The sequence below is a fragment of the Myiozetetes cayanensis genome, unplaced genomic scaffold (assembly GCF_022539395.1).
Source record: "Myiozetetes cayanensis isolate MyiCay16 unplaced genomic scaffold, myiCay2020 scf1, whole genome shotgun sequence".
Lineage (NCBI taxonomy): Eukaryota > Metazoa > Chordata > Aves > Passeriformes > Tyrannidae > Myiozetetes > Myiozetetes cayanensis.
The window spans coordinates 96,823,499-96,851,474 of record NW_026086604.1 but is presented as its reverse complement, the minus strand read 5'-3'; the positions used below and the strand labels follow the sequence as shown (position 1 = coordinate 96,851,474).

At 39.0% G+C, this 27,976-nt stretch overlaps 1 protein-coding gene across 2 annotated transcripts in view; it reads left to right on the top strand.

Moving 5' to 3' along the window:
- The window catches only part of AMPH (amphiphysin), a 123,780-nt gene that overhangs the window by 68,643 nt on the left and 27,161 nt on the right, over positions 1–27,976 (top strand). For both annotated transcript variants that reach the window (XM_050320083.1, XM_050320075.1), the window contains exons 3-12: positions 1,972–2,026; positions 7,727–7,821; positions 10,339–10,434; positions 13,910–14,017; positions 14,388–14,473; positions 16,140–16,215; positions 17,097–17,179; positions 19,732–19,870; positions 21,341–21,469; positions 26,269–26,376. In XM_050320083.1, the coding sequence (XP_050176040.1) occupies positions 1,972–2,026; positions 7,727–7,821; positions 10,339–10,434; positions 13,910–14,017; positions 14,388–14,473; positions 16,140–16,215; positions 17,097–17,179; positions 19,732–19,870; positions 21,341–21,469; positions 26,269–26,376 (975 nt within the window). The remainder of the gene's footprint in view (positions 1–1,971; positions 2,027–7,726; positions 7,822–10,338; positions 10,435–13,909; positions 14,018–14,387; positions 14,474–16,139; positions 16,216–17,096; positions 17,180–19,731; positions 19,871–21,340; positions 21,470–26,268; positions 26,377–27,976) is intronic.

Genomic DNA, 27,976 nt, shown 5'->3' with positions numbered 1-27,976 from the left:
AATGCCTTGGTCCATGAAAAGCAGTCATCTCACCTCCTCCCATTCTAGCACAGAATGGAGTAGAAAGCAGTCAGCATCTACTGTGTTATGTGGGATAATGTGATGTGTTGTAATGATGCATTAGGGTAGTACTTTGTGCTAAGCAGTATTAAGATGTATGCATGTATATTTTCTCAAAGGACACAACATCAGGCTACTTCAGAACTTTCAGTTTCTTTATAGGTAATTAAGACTGAGGTTTAATCCACTGATACTCAACCTGAGCCTGTCTGGCCCTTGTTTTGATGTGCAGTGTTGATCCCAATGCAAGGGAATAGGAATTGCCTTTCTTTGGAGCATTGAATATGGTCTCAAACCAGAGAATGGTTGATGGGCTGGCTGCTCCTGTGCACTTGCTGTTACTCAGCAGCTTCTCAGATATCACCCTGGTGGTCTATGCCTATGCTCAGAATTAAGTTGATTAGTGGCTTTGAGAGCTGTAGGTGACTTGCTCCAGATCAAATTAGTGTAAAAGCTCTCTTCTCTTTGTTTGATCTGGAAAGTGAATTCAGTCTTTCTAGACCCACTCAGGCATTTTTACCTTCCAAATTCTTTACTGTTTCCAGGACTTTGAAGAGTTGCTCTAATCTGACAGTGTATTACAGTTTGCAAGAGCGGGATAAGGGGATGGTGTTGATCCTATTCTAAAAGCCTTCAGTTCCCTTCAGGAAACTGGGAGAAGCAAGTGAGTTTGGTGAATGCTATCTGCATTGCAGTGTGTGTACTGATGAGGCAAGTCTTTTTCAGGACCATAACTCGGACTGTCAAGTGGCTGCAAGTAGGTGGATTCTAAGTGCCAGATAGCCCCTTTCAACCTGAATTTCTTATGATCCTGTGTCTGAATGCTCTGAGCATTGCAGTCGCTGATGGCAAATCCTTTACTGACATTAGAAGCCCTTTGACTTAAGTGGGGTTATAACAGCTTACACGTTCTGCCTTCTCAAGTACTCACACTATTCAGATGCAATCTTCATGTTCTGACTTTCACGTGGAAAACACAAGAGAAACTTCAAAGCAGTCAGTCATATTTTGCAGCTGATCTTTCTATATGGTGTAGCTGTAAGAGAGAAAATGTGACTGCAACCTGAAATTCCTGTAGTTTCCAATTGCTTAAATAAATAGTTTGAAAAGTATTGGTAACTGGTAAATGTGGAACATTTCAAAAATCTTCAGGCTATTGAAAGTGTCCTGGACAGCAGCGTTTTAGTAATAAAGTATGTGTGTGGCACAGGTTTCTTTGCAAATCCTAGGAGCTGTGAAGTTCAACTTGTGATACAGTCAAAGATAAACACAAGCCATTGTGCATTATCTGTTCTGAGTTTTTCAAAGGCCATTGATATAAGAGAAAGACAATTTTGATGTATTTACCAAAGAAACATTTGAGTTTTCACAGTAAACTGCACTGTGCACTAACTAAACAAAACAAGTAACTAAAATTATTGTGTTTTAGTAGTTATTTACTTGCAACATGTTAAAATGTTAAAGTACTTGGTAAACTGTTTGCAAAGATAATAAGTGATTTATGTAAGACCATGGATTTTCTGCAAGTCTAGAGTGGCCTCATTTGAGTGGTTTCCAGTGGAGGTGCACCGTTCTCTTTGTGTTTCAGGTTGGGCCATTGGCCAGACTGACTTGAACTGGACCTTGGCTGTAAAATATACCTGTTTTTCTTCAAGTGGGATTCTTCCCGTGCAGATGACTGATAAAATAAACCCAGAAATTCTAGCCTAGAGAGTACACTATGCATAGCATCTTTGCCAGGCCCCATTTGCTGTACAAATTTGTGCATGCTTGCAACATGGGACACTATTTATCACATAGCTCCTGAAATTGCGTTTTGTAGTTATGTTTGTCATCCTGTATGTATGTTTCAAGGCATTAAACATAACTGAAATGTGTTTTCACTTCCTTGCCTTTCTTTTTCTTTTCCAGGCAGAGGGTTCCAGACTCCAGAGAGAACTGAGAGGATATTTAGCAGCCATTAAAGGTGATTTTTAAGTTTTACATCATGCTTTCATAAAGCAAACTTTTTTTAAAAGTTGAGACAAGTAGGCTTGTTTAAGTTATACAAAGACAAATACACATAAGATTCTCTTTAGCCTGTTGCTAGGTATTCTGCACCTGTAGTATCAACTCATGTGGGTACAGTCTTGCATGTACAGCTCATCCTTGCCTGTCCTTTGTGTGCAGGAGCAGTGCTCAGATTCTCATGTTGCACGCATTTTCATCACTCACAAAATCTACACCTCTTGTTATTCGTCTTTGCAAATGCTAGAGTGTTAAATACCCCATGCAAGGCATCCCAATCAAGGGATTGCTTGATCTCCACAACTGTAATGTTGCCAGGTATTACCAGTTGGATGATGATCTTCCTCCAAAACCATGCTTCCTGCAATGATGGGATTTCTCGTATATTTCTGACAGCTTAATCCATGTTTTTTAAGATTAAAACTCAAATATGATGTCTTTTGATACTACATTGAAAATCCAAGTAGCAGAAGTTCACTAGTCAAAGCTGAAATATCAGAGATAAGTGAACAGTGTTTAAGTCCTACTAGACGTTTGTAAATCGAGCACACTCCACTGCACACTGTATGCAAAGTGTTCTCTTTCTCATGCCACCTCTCGCTGGAGGAGCTGGAGGTGCTAAGGGAAGGGAATAGGAGTCAGTGACTGAGAGAGAGAGAGTGGCTTCACGAGATAAATATATATATATATGATAAATATATACGTGTGTATGTATTTTTAACCTGACTCCAGTCCAGTAGGAAAATGTTGCAAATGGGTGTTAACATCCCTGAAAATCACTGTCATAGTAAGGCTTCAGCAGCTGTTCACAGGCAGGTAAGAAAGCGCTTTTTGATGGGAAATGTAAAGTGGGGAGCAAAGCAGTAGCTTAATGTCTTTGACCATCTATTGTTTTCTGGATGGAGTGGCCAAAGAAAATTCCATACCAGACAAATTTGAGCAATGTCTTTTGTTCTTAGAGGAAACCTTAACATCAGTCTTTTTTGGGACCCACTGAATGCTTATTTTGTTCTCTTATTTTTCAGTCTTCCCCACACACATTATATGATGGTTGCTCAGAAGCAGCATGATGAGGCTGTTTGTTGGCCGGGTGGCTTATCTGTCATGTAGGGTGACTGTTTACACGATGCTTTGATTTCCATGTAGGTGACAACAATACTCTCAGTTTAATTTTCTTTCTCTTTCTCTTCTTTTCCTAGTGTTCTACACTCATGGTCCTTTTGCTCGTTTTCTCTTTATTGGACTACTCTTTGCATCAAGTTTTGTTTTTATCTCTGTGTAAAATATTTCATTGTTCAGGTTTTGCCTTTTTAGCCATGCTTTTCTGTTCAGCACCTTTCTCTTGTTCAGCCTGTAAGTAATTCAGACTCACTTTTTTACTAGGAATGAAAAATGTTTGCTAACACCATATTATCTACATATCTTTAAAAAGATCTAGCCATAAGCAACTCGCAAGAACCTTAAAATGTTATTCTTCAAAGTCAACAAACCACCAGTGGGCATCCTTGGCACACATGTTGGCACACGCTGGTGCTGTGGAGAGAGTGCACAACCTGAGACAGTAGACCATAATACACAGCTCTGACTGGGGCTTCCTCAGAGCTGATGTGAAAGCAATGTGAAAAACCTTTCCAGATTTTGGATGACAGAAGCAGCTGCGACAATATCTTTATCTCTATTCTTTGAAGGACTGCTATCATTGGAAGATTTTGGGGTGTCTATGCACAAAAGCATGGGAACCCCCATATTTAGGCACTGGAGTGGTATTTTTGTACCAAGGACATCAGAGCCTTGGAGTCGTGCTGTCATCAGGGGCTCATTTTGCAGGAAAGAAGGACAAACATATAATTGCATATATTGGACTTACTGGAAAATAATGCACTTGACATCCTTATACTCTTAAAGGTATGAGAGAAGCAGTTCATTTTAAGGGGTTTCAGGAATTGAACTCCAGTAATAAACTTCATTTTGCTGCATGACTTTTAAGTGACTCAATATTGGAAGTTAGAAGTACAAATCCAGGCACGATTTCATAGAATCATAGAATGGTTTGGGTTGGAAGGGACCTTATCGATCACCTAGTTCCACCTAGGACCTATAGATCACCCATCTCCTGCCATGGGCAGGGATACCACCCAGTAGACCAAGTTGCTCCAAGCCACATCCAACCTGGCCTTGAATACTTCTAGGAGCAGGGCATCCACAACTTCTCTGGGATACCTGTTCCAGTGCCTCACCACCCCTGGAGTAAAGAATTTCTCCCTAACACCTAATCTAAAGTTCTCCTCTTTTACTTTCAAACCATTCATTCCCCTATGTCCTATCACTATCTGCCTGTGTAAAAAGTTGCTTTCCCTCTTTCTCAGAAGCTTCCTTTAAGTACTATCAGGCCACAGTGTGGTGTCCCCAGAGCCTTATTTTCACCAGACTGAACAACCCCAGCTGTCTCAGCCTGTCTTCATAGGAGAGGTTCTCCATTCCTCTGAGCATCGTTGTGGTCTCCTCTAGACCTGCTCTAACAGATCTTTCTTGTGCTGAGTACTTGACACAGTACTCCAGGTGTGGATTTAAGCAAGGGATGGTCAGTTAAGCCTTCACTGTCCATTTTAATATACTTGACAATTTGAGGTTTAGTATCACACATTCTTAAAAATTTTTTTGCTGTATTCAGACTCCTTCTTTTGTTCATTGGTGCTTATTAGTCTTAGCTGGACATTGATCTTTCCTGTTGGTTATTCAAGGACTTGGAGGAACCATGTTATAAAGCTGTTGAACTTGTGAATGGCTTTTATGTGATGTTTAATTTCATCTGCATGATAGTTAAACATCTGCTGTTTGTACTGACAAGATTGTATACTGTCTCCTGTAGCTTTAGTCATCTCATGCCTCAGTCTTCTGTCTTTTCCAGTCTCCTTGGTAATATGTATCTGGGTTCTCTACTTCATGATTTACTTTTAAGCTTTTGAGAGTTGTAAGTAACTTCAGTGGTTTTATGGATCAATTGTTATAGAAACTCTAATCAGTCTCCTGCTCTTGTCTAAGCTCTTTGCAAGTACCAGTGCAGTTGGGGAGATATAAATCTGGACATTTGTGCATGTGGCAAGGTGAAAAAGATTTAAAGGAATCGTGCATGATTAAAAAGAAACACCATACCTTTCAGGTGGCTTAATGTAGTAACTGGTTTACAGGAAGGAGAGGGGAGGTTTTGGAAGTCTGTATGCAGTTTTGCTGCCTAGTTGTGTCAGTCTGTGGTTGGCAGAACTACACGTATCCTCCAGACACATGAATCTTAAAGTCAGTCATGTAATTTCTTAAAAGCAATACAACTGTTTATCATCTTTCTGCAAAATTTATTTATGACTTATGAAATGATTGAATTGTCCTAGTGGAAACTCTAATGGGTTAATAACAATAACAAATTATTGTTATAATAATCCCCTAGGGTAGAATAGGTCATTTCCCTGGTGAACCACATAAGTAATATTAAGAGCCAGTCCAAAATGCCTCACCCTATCGGGAAAATGGAAGTTTCTCCATGACTCAGCCTAGATTATGCTGCAGGGGAATGAGGAGACCCCACAGTATATGGGCTCTACAGCCAACATGCTGTCCCAGGCCAGTCTCAATGGGAGCTTGAGTACATTGGAATTGTAAAGATGGTAAAGAGTTGCCTACCCTCTACTACCCCTAGAATGTTTAGTGGGAATGTCTCTGCACTGCCACGCCCTATCACATGGGGGCCTCTAGAAGTTTTTAGGTGTTCTAGGAACAGGGACTCTTTGCCAGAGAAAGAGGGTGATTTAATCCAAGAGGCTCAGACTTCAGTAACTGGGCTATTTGGCAACATTTTTCCTATGCAATTAAAATATTTTGGCATTTTTAGTTATTGAATAAATGATCCAGTTACCAAGAAGCAAAACTGAATGAAACAATTGATATTAAGTATAAATTTCTAACTGTTCATCTGCAGTAAAAATTCTTTTCACATCTCTTAGTACTTTAATGACTTGCTTTTAACATTTTATCTTTCTCAATGATAGCAGTTAAAAACAGCAGAAACAGCCTGCAGTCTATGACTGAGACACTAATCCTCTTAATTTTAGTGATGAATAATGCATATCAGTTTATAAGAAATATATATGAAAACAAGCCAGATAAAAATGTCATTGGACATTATAAGTTTATGCCCACAGACATGAAAAAGAATGGGAATTCGTTGGATTGGTATTTATCTTTGCACTCATTTGGGGTATTCCAGTAAACCTGGTAGAGGTGCAGTTGGAGAGGACTGCAATGGTTGATCTTGGCCTGGCAATTTCAAACTGAAGCCTCTGACTGAAGAAACCAAGTACTGTAATGCCCACTTGCCTCACACTGCAGCTGGATTTGACTGATGTTTTTTACGGGAATGTAGTGGAATGAAGGATTATCTGATTCTCAGAACTGAAAAAAAGTGTAAAAGTTGGTGCAATTTTGATATGACTCAATCATGGGATATTAAGTGTCTTTTAGTTTTTCCCTTAAGCAGATATATACCTAAGCCCTGAAGTACTTCAAAAGGAAAGTGTGCAGAGGAAAGGTGCTCTGCGCCAGCCTGGTCTGTGACCGAGCTGAGTGCAAGCTGCAGGAGGGATTACCCAGCAGCTGTGCCAGCCTGCCTGCCACAGTACATGGCAGGTTTATCACACAGTGCTGAAGGGCAGAAGTTCAGGTATCATAAAGGATCAAGTGCAAGCAGGGATGAGCAAACTCTCCTGGTCTGTGTGTTCACCCTGAGTGGAGAGAGGCAGCCTTTTTAAACATGGTGATACTGTGCTGGTTTCGTCTTACCTCTTGAGTTAATTTTTAGTGTCATTAAAGATTTGAAATGAGTTCTGCCTGGAAATATATGTGAAGATCATTTGTATTTTACTGTAATTTGCCATCTCCGAAGGAACAAAAAGAATTAATTCCCCTTTATTCAGGAACTCTTTTTGGCTAGATAGAAAAATGTGTTTTTTTAAAAAACGTTAACGCTAAATAAAAAATTTAACAGTGTTGTTCAGATGTTGCAAAGAAGTTGAAACAGAAGTTGTCATTTTAAAATTACTGATTCTGAATTCTTATCAAGTTAGGTGAGAGCCGTTTGGTTTCACTGGGTTTAGAAACGTATTCAACATCTAATGGATTGTGCTCCATGAAAATAGCAAGGCAGTGCTTTTGCTGAGGGTGTTTTTTTATATTAACTGGGGTCAAATGGATCTCACTGAAGATAGACTGAGGTTCTTTCTCATAATGTCATTGAAACCATTTCATATTTAAGCCAGCTCCTCTGTGTATTACAGAGTGATAACCATCAATACTCCCTGTTCTTGTTCCACCTATGATAGCAAGAACTCCAAAAGTGACTGATCAGTTTGGCTTAGCACGTGGTGCACCACCTCACTGCAAGCCTAAATAAGCACTGGGGGGCTCCACAAACTTGCAAAGCTACTAGGTGAACATAAAAGATTCTTGATAAAATCTTGTCCATTACAACACTCTCCCCAACTTCACGCATCTCTTTTCTAAATTTGGGAGAGGGAATAGAATAGTGGGTACATGTGGGTGGAAATGAAGATATTTAGCAACTGTTTCTTGTAGTTTGCGGTTATATGTTCCTCCTTCTGTCTAATTGCAGGGATGCAAGATGCCTCAAAGAAGCTTACAGAGTCTCTCCATGAAGTTTATGAGCCAGACTGGTACGGGCGTGAAGATGTGAAAATGATTGGAGAGGTAAGATGTATGAAAAGAGGGAAAAGGTAGTTCAGCTGCAAATGGATTAGTCTGAACTGTGGAGAAGTGTATATCTGAAATTCACCTGAATTCTTTGTTGCATGTTAAATTCTGTTTTCTCAGCATATAAATTGTTGATCTTGTGAAATGCAGCTCCTGCTGACCAGAAGCAGCACTTGCAGTGTCTGTTTTACAAACTAGCTGATATAAACTCCCACTGAGGTCAACGTCAGTGTGAGCAGAGTTGGTCCTGATAGCATCTGATTGACAAGTTTGTACAGAGGTATCTTATGTGCAATTTTACAGTCTGGATTCTCAATTCAAATGGATGTTTAAAACAATCAAATGTTCTTACCCTTGTGTGCTGTGTATCAGCTGTTGAGCCAGTGGCACTAAACAGGATATCTGATGAGACACTCACCTGTCTCTGGAAAGACCGTGGAATTAAAGGGTAAATTCGGCTGCAGGACACTAGTCATTTTCACCTTTGTAACTTCCTCCAGTGATTAGAGAAGAAGAGGCTTTTTAGACAACACTGCAGGAATTTGAGTTGAGCTGCTCTGAATTGCTTGCTTAAACGACCTTAATTCTGGGGGAGGTCTGTCAGCAAATGTGCTGATGGTGACAAGGAAGTTGAAACAGTTGTCAGTGAAGCTTTTAACCAACTGGCGTTCAGTTTGCAAGGCCTCCTTGATAATATAATTAAAAAGAAACTGGAATACAGAACAGTCTAACCACATCTGCTTACAGATTGCTTTGCTTCTCTATCGCTGCCTTCTCTTACCTTTCCCTGCTGCTGAAGGCATGACATGTTTTTGATTTTAAAAGCGCACAACTTCCAAACTGTTTAATTTTAGGTCCCATACCATTGATATTTTTTCCAGATTAAACAGCTGGAAAATCTCATACTGCATTTTGCTGTAGCACCTCATCCTGTATCTGCAGACTATTAGATTTTAAACTCAAAAATTTGTAGTTGCGTATGAAAGAACCATAATTTGGATCTTAAGTTCTATTAGGTGTAAAGATAAATTTTAGAGATGTCTTCTTAATAATAGACTTGTGAGCAATATTACAAAGTCTCCTGATTTTTTTTACCTACAAAATCACAAATGCAGATTGCAGATTTGCACAAATGCATCCCTCAACCTAGAGTACAAAAGAATTACGCATCTGTTCAGTCTAGGATATAAATGATCATTCCAAAAGGGATCCACATAATTGACCTTATGGTGTATGGTAGGAAAGATGATGGCTCAAAGGACCCTTCAGCAATGTTGTTTGACTCCATTAACTTTCAGAAAACCTTCATTACTTTTATTTGTCCAAAATATGTATCAGCAAGAGACAAAGGCAAATGCATAAAACTGGCAGTTGCTTGCTGTGATCTAATGTTGTGCTGCTCTGTAGACTACTTTCATTAAATATTGTGTTAATAAATTAGGTGTTTCTTTTAAGCATGTTTAATAGATTGTAATAATTCATTAGGGACTCCTTTAGAGCAGGAAATAAATGGACTGAAGACTGGCATCACACAGTATTTATAATATACCCTATAGTAGCTTATGATAAAATGAACACTAGGGAATAGCTTCCCAGACTTGTCAGTGAGGATAAGAGCCCTGCATAGCAGTGCTCACACCCTTTAGCCTTCCTCCCATCAGAGGAGGATGTTGAGTGATTTTAGAAATGTGCAAAGAATCAGGATGTTTCACACGTGCTAATGACTTGTTTAATTGAGAACCCAAGCACTATGTGTATGTAACAGAATTTGCTTCTAGTAAGGAATGAGTCCTTGTCACATGACCTGCATTAATATGTTCTTAAAACCCAGAAAACTAGGAGGTATTTCTCTTGGTGACTACCCCAGAGCTCCAAAGGGGGCTGGGGACTGGGGAAAAACACTATGCTTTCAGGGCCTGGGGGTGGCAGGGGGACGGATAGCGCTGGGCGGGGTGTGGATTTTGTTTATTTTGCCTGCTGATGTTGGGATATTTCGTATCTGCCATCCCAGTTCTCCAGTAGTGCGAAGTAGAGTTCTTGTCTCTGCATCAGCCATTTCATCACATGTACCATAATGGCCCAAAAAGTAAGAGCTGGAAAGACCTTTCCCTTTATTTTATTTCCTCTTCTATTTTTAGTTGTACTTCCTTTCTCTGTAAGGAAGGTTCATGATCAGCAAATATACTTAGGTGCAAGAACTATGGCAGGTTCAGATTCTCAGGAAACCCTGAGGAACACCTTGAACCCATGATATCCTTATTTTCACATAGCAGTTACTATTTGAAGTAATGAAAACACAAATTATTAAGCTAAATCTTACTTTCTTGTGAATTACATTTTCAATGTCAAGATATTCCTTTTCATTCGCCTTATGAGTGTGCTTTGATTTATTGCCATAAAGAACATTCTAAAACTTCAGAAATATTAATCTTTGCCAATTAAATTTTTTATTTCTCCTAGGCTTAAAGTAGCATTAAACTACTAAGTACATTTTTCTCTTTTCTACCTTTTCAGAAATGTGATGAACTTTGGGAAGACTTCCATCAAAAACTGGTGGATGGGTCACTGTTAACCTTGGATACATATCTAGGACAATTTCCTGATATCAAAGTAGAGTAATGATTTTCTATAAAGACAATTTCTAAAATTACTGTTGAGTTGCAAAATAAATAGAAAATGATATTACAAGCAAAGAAAAATGAGAAAGAGGGGAAAGTGAAAATCATTCTCTCCTGTAATGTACAAGATGTTGTTCTGTAAGTAAATCCCTGATATTAGACCATGCTGATTTTCCAAGTGAACAAAAATATTTTTCATGCACTAGTACCTGGAAGTAAATTAACTTTTGTAGAGGAAACTTTTATATTTTTTCCTGCTCCTGTTTCTTTAGTGTGAGATAATTTTCACTGACTTCAGTAGGGACACATTAAGCTCTTCAGCTGTTAAAATGCCAGACAAATTATATGGCAAACAGCCTTTTTCTTATTGGCTAGATGACACCTACGAGTATCTTTCACTTGTCTAAGCCATGGTTCCCGTCTTTTAATTAGTTATCAAAAGATTTTGTAATACACATCAATAAAGAATGTTATGCAGATTCTAGCCTCTTCCAGACGTCTGTCTGGTGTACAGTCCAGGGAAATGACTTGTAAATTAAATGTTTGGGGATAAATAATCATTATAGGTCAGAGTTGGATACTTTTATATTTGAATATGACTGTATGAACATAGCTGGAAATTTTTTGTGATGGTTTATTATTGAGTAGGTATCACACAGTCTTCTCCTTTGTCATGTACATCAGGGACTAATGAAAAATTAATTAATTAAAAAATACTAATATTACTCATATACAGTCCTAAACTTGCTTTTTAATCCAACTGTGCTTATGCCCTCTCAGCATGTGAAATTTGCATATAATATATAGCTCTGTAAAGTCTATATCAAAGTGTATATATATATATATGTTGAACTCTAGTTGTCTTGGTTATGTGTCAAAACAACTAAACTGAGAAGTATACCCTGAGGTTAGCTCAGTTGGTTAGAGCATGGTGTTAATCATGCTAAGGTTGTGGTTCAATCCCTGTAGGAGTCATTCACTCAAGAGTTGGACTTGATGATCCTTGTGGGTCTCTTCCCATTCAGAATATTCTGGGATAACATTTTAGCATTTTTCAAGCTCTAGAAAAAATGCAGTAATTGCTAATTTTTCACACTATATATAAGGGAAAAAGATTGTGTTACCATGAGTTTACCAGGTTCACTTATTCTGGAGAATGTGACAAGTCTTACATAACATTATCTTAGTTTCTAAGGCCTGTAAACCCTGCATCCCACAAAACTCCCATTCCAAACTATCTGTAAATTGATTATTTAAAATAAGGTGATTAGTTTCTCTCTTTTACCATTTGCATGTTCCTGCATGATTCAGGCTGCTCAGGGAATTAGTAAGGTCCCCTGGGAAAATGTTTTTGCAGATGCTGGGGTCTGTCAGCACAGGTCACTTTTCAAACATCACCTCCTAAGGGCACAGGAGCAGGCAATTCCCAAATGTCGGAAGTCAGGCAGGTGAGGCAGAAGGCCAGCTTGGCTGAACAGGAATCTTCTTGTGGAAATAAGATAAAAAGGTAGCAAGGTCAAGTGATACAGGAAGAAAGTTCATGTGGCCAAAGCTCAACTGGAGCTGAAGCTGGCCAGAAATGTGGGGGTCAGTGAAAAGAGGTTTTTTTCAAATATATTAATGGCAATAGGCAGTATAGAAATATCATTGGCCTGTTACAGGATGAAGATGGTCACCTCACAAACAGGGACAGAGACAAGGCACAGGTGTTTAACACTTTCTTTGTCTTCAACATGGATGACAGACCAAGGGGATCTAAGTGCCCTGAGCTGGAGCACCATGACTGCAAGAATGACTGACCCTAAAATTGTGTGGGATCTCTTGCTCCAGGTGGATCCCTATGGGGCCTGATGGGATTCATCTCAGAATCCTAAAAGAGCTGCCTGATGTCATCACAAAACCTCTCTTGATAACTTTTGAGCAGTCTTTAGAATCCAGAGAGGTCTCAGCTTGACTAGAAGCTGGCAAGTGTTGTCCCAGTTTACAAAAAGGACAGGAAACAGGACCCTGGAAACTACAGGTCTGTAAGTCTCACTTTAGTGCCTCGTAATGTTATAGAGAAGATGATTCTGGGAGGTATTGAAGAAACACCTGGAGGACAATGGTTACAGCCAGCATGGCTTCATGAGAGGAAAGTCCTGCTTATCAAACCTGATTTCTTTCTATGACAAGGTAACCCACCTAGATGATCAAGGGAAGCCAATTGATGTCATCTTTTTGGATTTCAGTAAAGCTGTCGATACTGTCTCTCACAGTATCCTTCTGGATAAAATATCCAGCCCACAGCTGGATAAACACATCACGTGGTGGATGATCAGTTGGCTCATGAGTCGAGCACAGAGGGTGATAGTGAATGGGGTAACATCAGACTGGTGACCTGTCACTAGTGGGGTTCCACAGGGCTCCATCTTAGGCCCTGTGCTCTTCAACATCTTCATAAATGACTTGGATGCAGGACTGGAAGGGATACTGAGCAAGTTTGCAGATGATACAAAACTGGGAGGAGCTGTTGGATCCCTCGAAGGCAGGGAGGCCCTGTAGAGAGACCTCAGCAAATGAGAGGACTGGGCAATCACCAACCATATGAAGTTCAACAAGGGAAAGTACTGGATTCTGCACCTGGGATGGGATAACCCTGGATGTACAGACAGACTGGGGAATGAGATGCTGGAAAGCAGTGCCACAGAAAGGGACCTGGGAATCCTGATCAGTGGCCAGTCGGATATGAGTCAGCAGTGCCCTGGCAGCCAAGAGGGCCCACCCTGTCCTGGGGGACATTAGGCAAAGTGTTGCCAGCCGGATGAGGGAGGGGATTGTCCCGCTCTGCTCTGCACTGGGGTGGTCTCACCTTGAATATTGTGTGCAGTTTTGGGCACCACAATATAAGAAAGATATGAAGCTGTTAGAGAGTGTCCAAAGGAGGGCAAGGAAGATGGTGAAGGGCCTTGAGGGGAAACCACATAAGGAGCAGCTGAGGTCACTTGGTCTGTTCAGCCTGGAGAAAGAGGAGACTGAGGGGAGACCTCATTGCAGTCTACAACTTCCTCATGAGGGAAAGAGGAGGGGCAGGAACTGATCTGTTCTCTGTGATGACCAGTGATGGAACCTTAGGGAATGGCCAGAAGTTGTGTCAAGGGGCATTGGATATTAGAAAAATGTTCTTCACCCAGAGGGTGATTGGGTGCTGGAACAGATTGTCCAGGAAAGTGGTCACAGCACCAAGCCTGATGGAGCTCAGGGAACTTGGGCACATGGTGTGACTTTGGGGATGATCCTCTATAGGGCTAAGACTTGGACTCAATGATCCTTGTGGATCCCTCCAACTGGGCGTATTCTGTGATAATAATTCTGATACAAGCAGCAGATAAGGGAGAATAAAAGTACGTCTAAAATTTAATTGACAACGTAGGTCTAATAGCTTTTAAAAAAGTGCTCGTAATCCTTACTTTCATTTCTCCCCTGTACAGACTCGCATTGCAAAACGAAGCAGAAAGCTAGTGGACTACGACAGTGCAAGGCATCATCTAGAAGCCCTGCAGAGCTCAAAAAGAAAAGATGAAGGCAGAATTACCAAGGTAGCACAAACAAACATTCTGGCAAAAGATGGTGGCTTTTTTTTTCTGTGCAGTGACAGAGCAAAAGTTTGTCTTCCTTTTGCTCTCTTAGAAATGGAAATAATATCTTGAAGCGTAAATATATATTGAATACTTCAGTGCATGTGGGGGGCACACTCAGTGCCTTCTACCAATGAGTCCTGTTCGAGCCTTAACTTTCTCTCTTGATAAAACTGAGGGGCCAGCAAATCCTTTGTTGGCTTCCATGGCATGGGACTGAGTCACATCCTTTGTTAATAAAAAATTTTAAAGACCAACAAATAAAACCCAAAAAAACCAATTCTGGCATGTCGTAGTCATTGCAGAAGTAATGCTTTTCATTTTCTTTTAGGCAGAAGAAGAATTTCAAAAAGCACAGAAAGTGTTTGAAGAGTTTAACACTGACTTACAAGAAGAGTTACCATCTCTGTGGTCACGGTAAGCCTAGACAGATATTGTCTGCAAGGCCTAAATGGGGCATAAGAAAAGGGAATGAAGGGATTTTAATGAGCTGATAGAAAATGGATTACTGGATTCTTAAAGGTTGCATCCATTGTTTTTTGAAATAATAAAATGGAAAATGTATGCAAGTGCTCCAAAATATACTTACTGTAAGTGCTTATTTTTTTCAGTGTATCACTGAATTCCCATTTCAGATTCATCATCATTTCAGATTCATTACCATATCTTAATTCTGCAGTGCAAAAAGGTCTGTGTTTTATAAGTAAATAACTATGATAGAGCACTGAATAGTCTGTGATGGTTTTGGTCTACTTACAGGTCACTTTTTGTTATAACTACATCAGAATACATGTCATACTTTTGCACTGATTATATTTATGATGTAGAAGGATTTGATGGCATAGATCATTCATTCAAGATGTTTAGTCTTGAATTGTGTTTATTCAGAAAGTTCAGACAATATGAATGGGAGAACAAAATCAGTAGAAAGAGAAGCATCTCATTACTGTGCTGTGTTCTTTAACAGTTGACAATCTGGAGTGGAAATGTGTTATGAGTCACTGAAGTATCCTTTGTCTTCTATGCCTTTTAAGTGAAATCCTGTTAAATTTCACATCATCAGAGTGTTTTCCTGCTATGTTTCTGCCTATTTCAGTTGAAAATCTTCTTAGCACTTAAAGATATTTTTTTTGTGGGCCTACTAAAAGTAAAACTGCATATGAACGATTTAGAGTAAGGACCCTTTTATTTCAATATGTGTGTTGTCCACTAACTAGTCTCAGAGAGATGGTGAAATTTAATTTGAGCAATAGGCATAATTTAGAAACCAGTTGCTTTCAGAGTCCTTTATTTTAGTTATTACAATTCTTCAGGAAGAAAATAAACTATTGAGTCGACATTTTTCAGGCTTATTTTTATTCCAGAGATGATTTTTTTTAATAAAAATTGGAGAAATCACACATGAAAATTTTAAATAGGCAAAAGAATAATACAAAACCTAAGAAAACACCTTCTGTTTCTGAAAGGAGAGGATTTTGACTGAATGTGCAAAAATGTTTAATCCATATTAAATTATTTTCTCTTTCACACATGTGCATGTGTTTCAGGGCTGATTTCTTTAAGGAGGGCTGAGCATGGGACACCCACTCCTGGGCTATACTGAGCTGTACACATTAAAGCTGACCCCAGAAGTAACTGCATCACCTTGGTGCTGCAATAGCATCTAGGCCACAGGCGCTGGCAGTGCTGGAGTGGTACCTCTCTACTTTCAGGAAATGGTTGTGTGCTGTCTGGTGGGAGATGGGCTGCCCAGAGCACCTTGCCTCCCGTGTGCTCGTACTGCACTTGTGGCCATCCTTTTCCACTCTTCCCTTCTCTAAAATAACCTGAAGGTCCCGCAGTGTGGAGTAATCTCAATTGGTTTACTGTTTGGTGTGAAATATGATGTTTCTCAACGTGAACAGAAATAATCATGAACAAACTAGTCTGAAATTTTGACATTTCATCCAATTATTTACTGTACTGAGAGTAATAGTCAAGAATGTTGCTTGTAGTCTGCAAAACAGTTAATTCATTTGCCTTTGTGGGCCTCCCACCCATATCTTTTATTTTCTTTTTCCTTTCTTTGTGCTATCCTTTATAGACGAATTGGCTTCTACGTGAACACCTTCAAAAATGTATCCAGCCTTGAAGCCAAGTTTCACAAGGAAATAGCTTTAGTGAGTAAAAATGACTCACATGTGTAATGAATTATGATATGCATGACAGCAGACAGATGTCTTGTAGTAAAAATTTAGCAGAGACACACATGAAAATTTGCCATAGGTCCAGATTTGTAGTATAACCTTTGTCTTTATTTCTACGTGCCATATTAGTTCTCTCCCTAAGGGAAGAGCAGCCCCTACAATTTTGGATTACAGTGAATTATCACTTGTAGCACTAAATTCACTTTCTACTTTGCTGGTTTATTGTTGCGTTCAGTATTTTTACCATGTCAAATTTCTAAGCACCTCTTTGCTTTAATCAGTATGAGAAAAACATGTCAAGCATTCCCTTCAAGTCTGCTATATATATGGTCAGCAATGCAGCATTGTATCTGTGACCATTAGGCAAATCAGGTAATTTCAGTGAGAATCCCTTGAATGTGCCTGGCTAAGTGGTAGTGTATTATCTGTAGTAACTACTTGGAATTGGAACCAACATTTTTTTTGAAAACTAGCTCTTCTGAAGTCCTGTGTAAATTGGGATTAGGTTTTTGATGGGGAAAACGTGAATCTTCTTGGCTACCCATGTTGCTCTAAATTTCACGTGACCTCCTTCATCAGATGTCACGTAGCAGTCAGTCACACTTATGAACTTATTCTCTGAAAAACAGCCTATGCTTTTGAAGAACTGCTATTATCTTTGATTCTATGGATTTTGCTAGGTTTCTATTTAGGCTTTTGCTGTGCACAGCACTGAGAATTTTTGGAAGGATTTACATTGTAAAGTCATCAGATTATATACTACCAGGTTATCAGTTATCAGAACAGATTTATCACCTGTGTTTTTAATCATGACTGTAGTCATTCACGTAAACTCAGGCGTTTTGTTCTCACAGCTATGTCACAAACTGTATGAAGTGATGACGAAGCTGGGGGATCAGCATGCAGACAAGGCCTTCACCATTCAAGGGGCACCAAGGTGAATTTACTGCTTTTTTAAATGAATTACATTGCAGTAGGCTTTGTGGGTTTCAGCATCTGTAGTAATCACCTACACCATGTGTGGATATTGCTGCACAATGTGGTAATGAGTGTTGTTTGTTCAGGATGATAGATGAAGGTACCTTGGATGAAGTTCTTATCAACAGGAGTAAAGTGCAAAGCACACTTTCTCACCAACTTTTTTTCAGAAAAAACAAAAATGAAAGCTGTTTCAATTTAACCTAGTTCATTGTAGACTGTTACACCAATTTGTAGCAACCAAGTGTGTAGCTTATTTATTCTTAAATGCTTAGTTTACAGCAATGTTGCTAACTCTTACAGTTTTTTAAAGCCTTGAAATATTTAGATGTGTTTATAGCTCCTATTATTAGGTGAGAATCCCAACCTTTGAAAGTCAATTTTTATCTCTTCTGCTCCCGGGGAAAAATCAAGATCTGAGGGTGTATTATAAAAGCAAAAAAGCTAAAGTAAAAAGAATGTCACAAAATACCGTATTTTTAAAGGCTTTCAAGAGAAATCTTGTCTTAAAGCACACAAGCAAACAGAGTTTAAGATAAGATAGTGGTTTCTTGAGGTCAGTGGATGCCAGTACAGTATTTTGATATTTTGCTTTCAACAAATATTGCCTTTCTACCATAATTTAATCTCTCAGTACTCTATTAGTGTTATGCAGAGAAGGTTAAAATTGTAAAACAGTGAGACTTACCAAGCCACAACGATATTTGGAGCTAATACATAATTCCATTCAATCCCAGCTAATCAGAAGCAACAAGAACAGTGTTATAGCTACTGCTAATTTGCTCTCAAACTGGACTTAAACTAGGAACAATTAAGACTGACCAAACAATATAACATCTGGCCTCAAACATATGGCAGTTATTCCTACATTTGTTTTTACCTTGCTTTGGAAGAACAACAAATGAAATATTGAACCTTCAACCCTAATGCAAAATTTAGAGCTACTTTATAAGCATATGACAAAAATTTGTGTTTTGGATTATTTCAGTGATAATCCATGATAATATGTATTTGCACACTGCCTCCAGAGCTGTTAGCTCATGCATCAATGCTTCCAGCCGCTTTAGGATGGATTCACAAACTGGCCTATGTTTCCATAACGGATTTGTAAAATTTGAGGGATGTGAAATAATGTAGCGTTGGAAGATTTCAAGCAGTTTTTGAAAAAACAGATATTTTGTCCACTTGTCTCCTAGACCATGTGCAACAAGGACATGCTTGTTCCCACTGAATTACTCATGCCCTTAATGAGAAGATAATTTTTGCTGCAAATGACTAGACATAAGTTAATTCGGTGTTGTCTCAACTTTAAAAATGCATTATTTTTTCAGTTTCTATGTTACTCTCTTTTGCTGTACCATTCAACAGCTTTATGTGAAAATCTGGATAGACTTTTACTTCCATTATTAGTGATGATGCTCTAAAAGACTATTATGGAGTGGTTCTTCATAGGATAAAGAAGCTTTCCTTTTTCGATGCATGAGAAGTGGATACTAGACAAGTACAGTATCTAATATTTCCTTTAAAGAACTGTATAAAAAGAAAGATCCTAAAAACTTGTATGCTACTGAATCTCCTGAAGGTAAATATTGTGTCTGGGAAAGAAGTTTCTTAATGACTGATTATTTTTTCTCCTTTAATATTTCCACAGAAAGAGGTGGTGAGTGTGAGCTAAGCTTATCCTTCCAAAGAATAATTTTTTTGTGTTAGATTTAGGATAATGTTTATGCTGTAGTCTCAGTCAGGTAGTGCTTCTGCTCTCCCTGAAGATGCGTAGGAGTCACTCTTACCAAGTACACACTGAGTGCTGTAGTTTATAGCCTCCCTGAGTATAAGCTTTCAGCATTTCTAGGTAGCTGAATATTATCTCAGTGTTTGCACCAGATGTTCTAGGACTTCATCAGATCCTTTCTTAGTATCAGCAGAGTTCTGTTGAAGTCACTTTGCTGCTTGTTTATAGTTGTGGTGAGTTGTCCTTCTAAATTGTGATATCTTTATAATAATCTTGGCTGTGTTTTATTGAAACCTTTCTAAAGTTGCTGAGCTTTTAAAATTATTTGCATTATTCATTGGTATGCCTTCCTGTGGGCTTTTTTATCTTTAGAGTCTTTTATTCTGAGAACCGTGTGAAATGAAGACAATAAATCTATCTCGCATTTTATAATAGTTTCAAACTTATAAGTGAAATGATATTTCAAGTACAGAATCTGAAAAAAGTGCAGGTATGCTTTTTCCTTCAAGTTATAATGATCAGGTAAACAGACGTTCCAAAAATCAAGATGATTCAAAATTAAAACTTCCTTTGACACTGTAGATAACTGAATTTTAATTGCATTTAATTACAATTTTAGTTTTAATCATTATAAAATGACTTAGTTCATCTCCAGTGTGTACTACCTTTCATGGTCACTGGTATTACATCAGGGATGCAGTTCAACTCTTGCATCAAATTGTCAAGGTAATAAATCAGCAAGATATATATGTCCTCGCCGTTGCTTTGCTTCTGTCTAGCGATTCAGGTCCACTCCGCTTTGCAAAAACACCGTCACCACCAGAGGAGGTGTCTCCCCTGCCTAGCCCTACTGCTAGTCCCAATCATATGCTGGCACCAGCATCTCCAGCACCGGCCCGACCTAAGTCACCCACACAGGTAAGCGGATACCTAGCGGGAGAAACTGGCCTGTTGTCCAGTGAAAGATAGCTGAGATGGTGGAATTTTCATCTACGTTGTGACTGAGTCATGGTAGGGAGGCCACTGATTCTATTGCAGTCTGTTCTCTTCATTAGTTGTTCATGTTTGTGTCATGACATGAATGGAAAATGGTTTTTATATCAGAGGGAATGAAGAATTTTTAAGGTGCCTGGTGGATTGGTAGAACTTGCAGTGACAAAGCAAAATACTTCATTAAAAATTATGTTGTCTCTGAGGACCCATATCCCAGCAGTGATAGTTGGAAAAGCCCGTTTCTAAAACCTCTTTGTAAATTTCTGTGCATTATATATTTCTACTCTTCGTTCATTGTCAATTTTATGCTTACCCTGGGAAAAATTAGCCAGTGATATCACTGGTCTGGCCAGCCTCTAAAACAATAAATAATAAAGCTAGCTTAAATACTGCTGTGCTAATTACCAATAAATTACTGTGCTAATTACTGATAAAGTCATACTTGTTATTAACGCTGGATTGAGAAGTTTGCCACTATTGGAATCACTATACTCACCAGTACTGATAAAATAAGAATCAGTTTAATGCATCAGTTTCATCTATAGTGTAAGAGTTAAATGTAATACTTCATGAGCATATCAAAGACTTGTGTTGATGTTATGGATGTTTTTGGAATTGGGATGGCTTCTGTGATGAATACTGTTTCTATGCTGGGCACACATCAGAAGAAGTTTAATTTTACATTCAGTGAGCATGCTTATTTTCTCTGGTCTCCCAAAAGAGACTGTCTGAATATTCATCTGGTAGGACTCAGTCTCACTGGTGCTAATGGTGTTATGTCACCGTGCCACCTGAGGATTTTTTTATGGATTTGTTTTCTCGATATTTTGATAGATTTAAAAATTATCCAATACTATTTGGTATTATTCCAAGCAGTTAGTCTGCCACAGTTATGCAAATCTCTGGAGAGCAGGGGGGATTAGTAAACTAAGCACCTTTGGTTCCCAGAAGTGATACGGTCTTAACATTAAGTATGCTTTAAAAGTAGCAACAGGTGGGCAGGGACGAAATCCCAAAGCTAAACACAAATGAACTCAAGAAGCCAAAAAGCTGCAGAGGCTTGGTTCTGTGCCATATCATCCTTCCAACTATGGGCTGCATAGGAGAGCAAGTGTTTTGCACTCTTGTAGCAGAAAAAAAAAAATTCAAGAATTGCTTTTGTATGAAATCTGATACTTTGAAGGAGTTTAAAACAGAGTTGTTTTGCTCTTCTGACAATGTTTATTTCAAGACATTTGGTGGTGAACAACTAAACAATTCCTTTCAATATATGGCTTATTCCCATGTCTTATTTAGGGTGAAGCAGTGGAGATAAAAAGCTACCACACTTTGTTTAGGCCTAGCTTATAGCTTTTATCCCTGAACTAATCTGTGACATTTTTACTGTCTGCTTAGCTAAGGAAAGGTCCGCCAGTCCCACCACTGCCTAAGCTCACACCCACGAAGGAGTTGCAGCAGGAGAACATCATTAATTTATTTGATGACAATTTTGTCCCAGAAATCAATGTGACAACCCCATCACAGGTAAGCTTCAGTGAGTGGTTTACAGGTCCAACCTTGTAATCACCCTAAGTTCTCCATGATAGTGCCCTTGGGGCTGATCTTGATGAGGAAGGAGGAGGGTGCATGTAGAAGGCAGAGGCATAATTATCATTTTCTGTATTCTTGAAAGGGTGTTTTGCCATATGGTGTTTTACCTTTGAACAAGTCACACATTATCACTCAACTAACACTGCTAGCATACTGAAAAAAAGAGACATTTCCTGAGAGGCCTGACTAAAAATGCTGTGAAATAGGTGTGTTCGAGATTTAAATGCAACCGGGTTGTATTATAAGCTGAGAGTTAATCTAAAATTTTCTTTTCTAATCCTAAGCATCTCAAATGGAACTTTACAGTGATCCTTCTTTATTTCTGTTTCCTTCATCAAAATCATTAAAAGTATTCCTTTTGTCTTTTGAGGTTTTTTAAGAAATGGAACTTGGCTGGTTTTTAGAGGTATAAAAGGGTGCTTCAACCAGCTTATTCCTTCGCTTAGTTTTGCTCATAGAAACATTACACAGACAAGGAGTAACCAAAATTAATTTTATCTCATTATTATGAAATTTTTAAAAGTTGTTTATAACGAAGAGAAAAGCCGGAGTTGTGTCAAATGAGTCTGTAAAATTTGTATTCAGCTGTTCAGCTTTTACATAGTTATGGTAATTGCTGTTTTTTGATAATGGACCCTTTCTATTATGGTAATTGCAACTCTGAAATCTGAGCCTTTGTCTGATAGACTGGGGAGAAATATGTAGATCTGAAGCTTATGCAGAATGTTTATGAATTTTTGTTTTCATGTGAATCATTGGTTTTGTACTAATTCATTTGACAACACAAGAGAATGTAGGCACAACAGTGAAAAAGTTGTTTTGTACAATTTGAATATGTGCTGCTTTGTTTTCTTGTGGAGGGGAGAAACAGGCGTTGCTGTCTGTAGGGATCTATTTGGAAGAGACAAAATTATTTATAGTAAAGTCCCCCTGCAATTAAAGAATTAAAGGCAGCTCCCAGAATGCAGCTACTGCTAGGCACTTCTTCTGAAGGGAGATGGCAGCTACCCTGAGTTAACTCTGTTCGCGTGAGCCTGGACATCAGTGGTAAGAGTTGGTGTAACCTGTGCTAAAGGTGTCCCCCTACATTAAATACTGTATACAGTTAACACTTGTATGTCGGGCCAGCTGGGGAAGCAGAAATGGAATTGGTTTTCTTTTCCATTAAGAGATGACACTGGAACAGGGCTTTAAATAAGTGTAAGTCACATTTCCAGAATCTTTACATTCTTTCTGTGAGAGATTGGCATAAAAGGGGAATGGGATAATAAAGGTCGGGCATGCTTCTGAGAACTGAAATCTTTTCCATGTCTCTCAAGAAAAAATGGATCTCCCTTTAGTGCGTAATTTATGTCCTTCTGTCCTCTGCAGTCAGTGACTTGGGAATGACCTAAGCTATTCATTCCCTGGCCACCTTCTCGATAATCATCTGCACATCTCTCTCCACAAAACCCACCCCCATCACTAGAGCATCCTTACTGTATCTGAGATCCCTGAGTATGTACAGACATACCCAAGTGAAATGATGTATAGATTTGTATCCTTCTGTAAGAGAACTGGTTATTGAAAATATATAGCGTGCCATCCTCAGGAAACGTGAACTGATTCTTCTTGGTGCTTATGGCTTCTCCTATACTCCCAAAGCCCTTGTTGGGCAGTGTGGAAGAAGCACTCAAGCCTGCAGAGCCCGCTAATGGTGCAGGACTTGCCAAAGGACCACCATAGGTGTCCCAGACACTGCTCGTGCAGAGACACAAAACCAACAGGCTGATGAATAGGGCTTTGCTGCTTTAATCCAATGTTTCAGAGCAGATTACAAACAGACCAAACACTTTTCTTCTCTGGAAAGTAAATATCCTGTAATTGTTGTTGCTCCTCCTTCTTTGCCAAGCAGTACTAATGCATTTGCTGCTGTGCAAGATACTGAAAGACAGTTCTGCTTGATGCTGTTGAATATTTCTGCACTGATTCAACAAAGTAACTCACATGTCCAGGTTATTCATTGTCAAGAATGGATTTAATTACTGCTAAGAAAGAGGTGAGAAGATGAAATATCTAGTTGACTGGATGAAAGGGCCATTTGGAGATGAGTGTTCCTTGTTTTCTTTTTTTTTTTTTTTTTCCATTTTCTTCACATTTCTCTGTAGTGTCCAGTTACTAGCTTGGACATTGAAGGCCTCTATATCCCCTCTACAGATACATAACAATGTCTGAGTGTGTCCAACAGCTCTGAAGGGATCTGCTAAGGCTATTTTAAAACTTGTACAGACTGTGTTCAGAGAGGGAGTAGTGGTTCTGGTACTTCTTGCAGGTTTTTTGTGCCTTCTCCATGCTTTGCACATACCTCTCAGGTGTACAGCCTTGCTTCTGCCACAGCCACCTCATTCAAATATTTCATTTATTCATGCTTTGTCATGCTATGGTGGAACAAATACAGGATGTTTGGCAGACCTCCCTGACACAGCTTTTTCCTTTGTTGAGGGATTTCCCAAGGTTCCTGTTTCTCCTACATCTCCATGTAATGTGGTATCTTAGGTACTCTGTACGTTTATTTGAGCCTTTGTCACTAAAGTTAAGAGAAGTGTTCATTTTGTTCTGAGGGTTATGGGCAATGATAAGTTTTGCAGTCAGTACGCTGTCACTACAGATACCTTACCTGTCATCACATATGGCCTAACTAAGGCTCCTATTCACCTGATTTAGTCCTCAAAAGTAGCAACTTCATTCTCAAACCTCACTGAAAGATAATTAACACTTCTGTCTCCATCCATTTCTGACTACGTCAGCAAATGCTGTGTTGTTACATCAGGGTGTATGATCACATGAGCATTAGTGGCCCAAGGGCATATGTGATGAAGTCTAAATGCACTGGATGGGAGGCATGACTGAATGAGTGTAATGGGGGTTACTGGTGGAAGTGATGGGTTTGACTTTAAAAAGTGCTACACTGTAACACCAGCTTCAGTTTGTCAGAGCAGTTATCCCTCATAACTTGTGGCGAAAAGCAGAGGCCAAGGGAAGAAGATACGGCAAGCAAAGTTGGTACTCTTGACATGCCTTTCATTATATTCTCCCAGCCTCCAATCATTTGCAATTCAGGGGCTTGTTCAACATGATTGTCACCTATTTAGTAAGCCTCAACAGACTATTTTGTCACAAATTTATTCAGTCTTTCAGCATGTGTACATTTTTCACATTCTTACTGCCTGAAGACAAGGAAGTCCCCAGCTGAACTCTGTGCCACATGGAGCACCACCACCTTTTCTTTATTCTGCACCTGTCCCTATCAACTTTGCTGCCATCAGCCTTCCTGCTTTGGAAGAATCAGGGAGCAGCCAAACCCCTGTGCCTCTCACGCTTGTATAGACCTTGCTCATATCATCCCTAGCACCCCTCTTCCAGATGGAAGAGTTCCAGATCACTCTGTCATTCCTAACGTGGGGGCTGAGGAGCTATTTTGACCATGTTTGTAGGTGACACAGAGAGCTTGGGTGTTTTGTGGCATAATGGAAGCCATTAATTACCTAACTTTGAACATCTGTTTACCAATAGTAACACTAATTTGGAAAGTTTATATTCTTAAGCATTCTAATAAGATAAGGACTTTGTTCATTTATTTTACTATCATCATCGTTGTCATTATTATTATCTCCTAATTTTACTGGTTTACTGCCCTGCTGTTGCAGACTTGCCCTGTTGTACAAGCTTCTCTCACTATTTAATAAACACTGAACAACTAGCAGAAGGCAGTACTAGCCTCGTGACTGAGACCAAGATGCTTGCCTAGAATATTTATAATTCATGATAATTACATCTCAGCTACAGCTTCAAGCTAATTAATATTTTCTGTTGAGGCATACTAATTGTTTGTTCAGGTTACTTTACAGTAGGAAAGACCTGTATCCCAATCAAACAAAATTATATATATATATTTATGTTGACCTCAGAGGCCTTGGCTAATTTATTAATTGCTAATAAAAAAAGACTCTACCATGTAGTCCAGTTAAGTGAGAGCATATCATAGAGTCATAGATTGGATTGAGTTGGAAGGGATTGGAATGGACCTTAAAGATCTCTAGTTTCAACCCACCTGCTGTGGACGGGGACACCTTTCACTTATCCAAGTTGCTCAGAGCCCCATCCAACCTGGCCTATAACACTTCCAGGGATAGGTCATCCACACTTCTTTGGACAACCTGTTCTAGTGCCTCACTATATTTATATATAACTACTTCCTAAAGTTTTTAGAGCTAAGGGCAGGCAGCATTAAATATAAGTAGGTGTTCATGTTCAGAATTGAAATTTAATTCAAAGGCATTTATGTCCTTCTGCGTTGGCTTTTTATTAATGTTTGTGTTTGGGGGGAGATTCACTTATTAGAATGTATGGCCACTGGGTGCCATTTATGTAGTCTTTAGTTTTGATGTCTGTCTCAAAGTACTTTAAAAGGACCTTCACAGTCAAATGGTGTACACTCAGCACTTTTTTGAAAGGATTGTGAAAGGCAAAGCTGTACTTCAGCAAAACTAAAGGCATCATAAGAGTGAATCTCCTAAAATTAAAACTTACACTAAAACTCGGGAAAATCTTCAGAGCTTCCTCCCCTCCTGGCATGCACAACAGCTAGTAAGTCTGTGATATAATTATTTTCTTCTTGTGCATCTTAATATTTTACTGCCCAGGGAAGCTTTTGAAAGATACGTTTTTCAAGAATTGTGTTTCTCTTCTAACAGAATGAAGTACCTGAAGCTAAGAAAGAGGAATCTTTGCTAGATTTGGACTTCGACCCTTTCAAGCCAGAAGTTGTACCAACAGGAGTTAGTCACTCACCCATGTCTCAGGTATCTCTTTGCCTTAAGGTAGGCAAAGCACATGAATGCAACGTGCTGTGTTTGCTAGCAAAGATTTGCCGTGTGTATTACAGTGTATCTGCAGTGTCTGAAAACCTTGATCTTCTGAGAGGTTCTAGTTAGCCTCATATTTCCCCCTCAGTAACCCTGTACTTGATGATGTACTGGAATGAGAGGAAATTGTCAGGTGGTAAAATGAGATGTCTGCCAGTGAGAATGTTTGCTGGTACCTTGGCCTGGACTTTGGCATGCTGTTATTTTCCATCTTAAGAATAACTCTTAATGCAAACATTATAATTCTCCAGTGCTTGTTTTTCTGACAACTTTTCTGACTTGGCTTTGGTTCTTCATGTCTGAAGAGATGCCTTGGGGGACCTAAGTCTCATGGAGTCAGCATGCAATTGCTTTGCTGTTATGGAGTTTCTGTACCAGGCAGTGGAATGATCTGACTGGTTTTGCTATAAATCTATTTTAGACTTAACCTCGAGGAAAATGAGAGTATGGAATAGAGTGTTTCCTTGTAGAATGTTGTGTTACAGAAATTCTGCTTCTAATAATAATATTTGCCATGGTAGTTTCTTGCAGCAATTTGAATTAAAAAAAAAAACAAAAAACAAAAAAGGAAAAATTACGATAATTGATAAAAAAGGTTGCTATATTAAGTTGCTGATATTGATTGGCTTACCCTACAGGACCTGCTGTTTTAAAGGCCAGAATTCACCCTCATTGCCCAGAGGGCAGATAGTAAAGTGGGGAAGGTCTCCTGGCCAGCATGTCTGTATTCACTGTCTTGTACACAAAGAAACAATATTAATACATCATTAGCAAGACCTACTATCCCTGTGGCTATCACTAATCTGCCTTGTTCTGTGAGACGTGAAAGGACTCATCAGCTGTTCAGGAGTGCAGCATTGGGAAAGGAATGAGAAGACAAGCAGGTTTAGGGCTGAGATAGTCCTGATTCTCTGCTGCTCTCTTCCTTAGTTAATTAATTTCTTATTTGGTGTGCAGTGCTAGTTATGTACTGAGATCTGTAGTGGTCTCTCATGGGATATGCACTACCAGAAAATTGATGCATTGTCAGCATTCCAAATGCAATCTGTAATTTCTCACTGAGATTTGCTAGAAGTGTTTTATTCTAGCAGAAGCTTTGTGCATATTACTTGGTATTTTTTTGCTCCCTCTAAACAGGGAAGAGGATGGGGAAGGAGAATGAAATTCCTTGGCAATCACCAGTGACAGAAAACTCTAGGTGTAGCTTTGCTAACAACCTTTTCAGCTTGTTTTGTAATAACACTTATTAAAGCAGTGAGATTGTTAAACAAAAGCTTTTACCTTTTGTGACTGAACACATTTGTTCTGACATCATCTTGTACAGACTGTAGAAGAGTTTATTAGTTTAGTGAAAACCAGTTATTTTAGATTCAACTGTACCATGAAATACAGAATATAATTCTATATAGAAAAGTATATTGTAAGTTTTCATCTAGGTGCATAGGAAGCATTCACTGAGCACCTTCACTCTCCTCTTCTTTCACCTTTCCCCATAACGTATGTATATGATCTGCATCCATGAGAGCACGTGAATGAG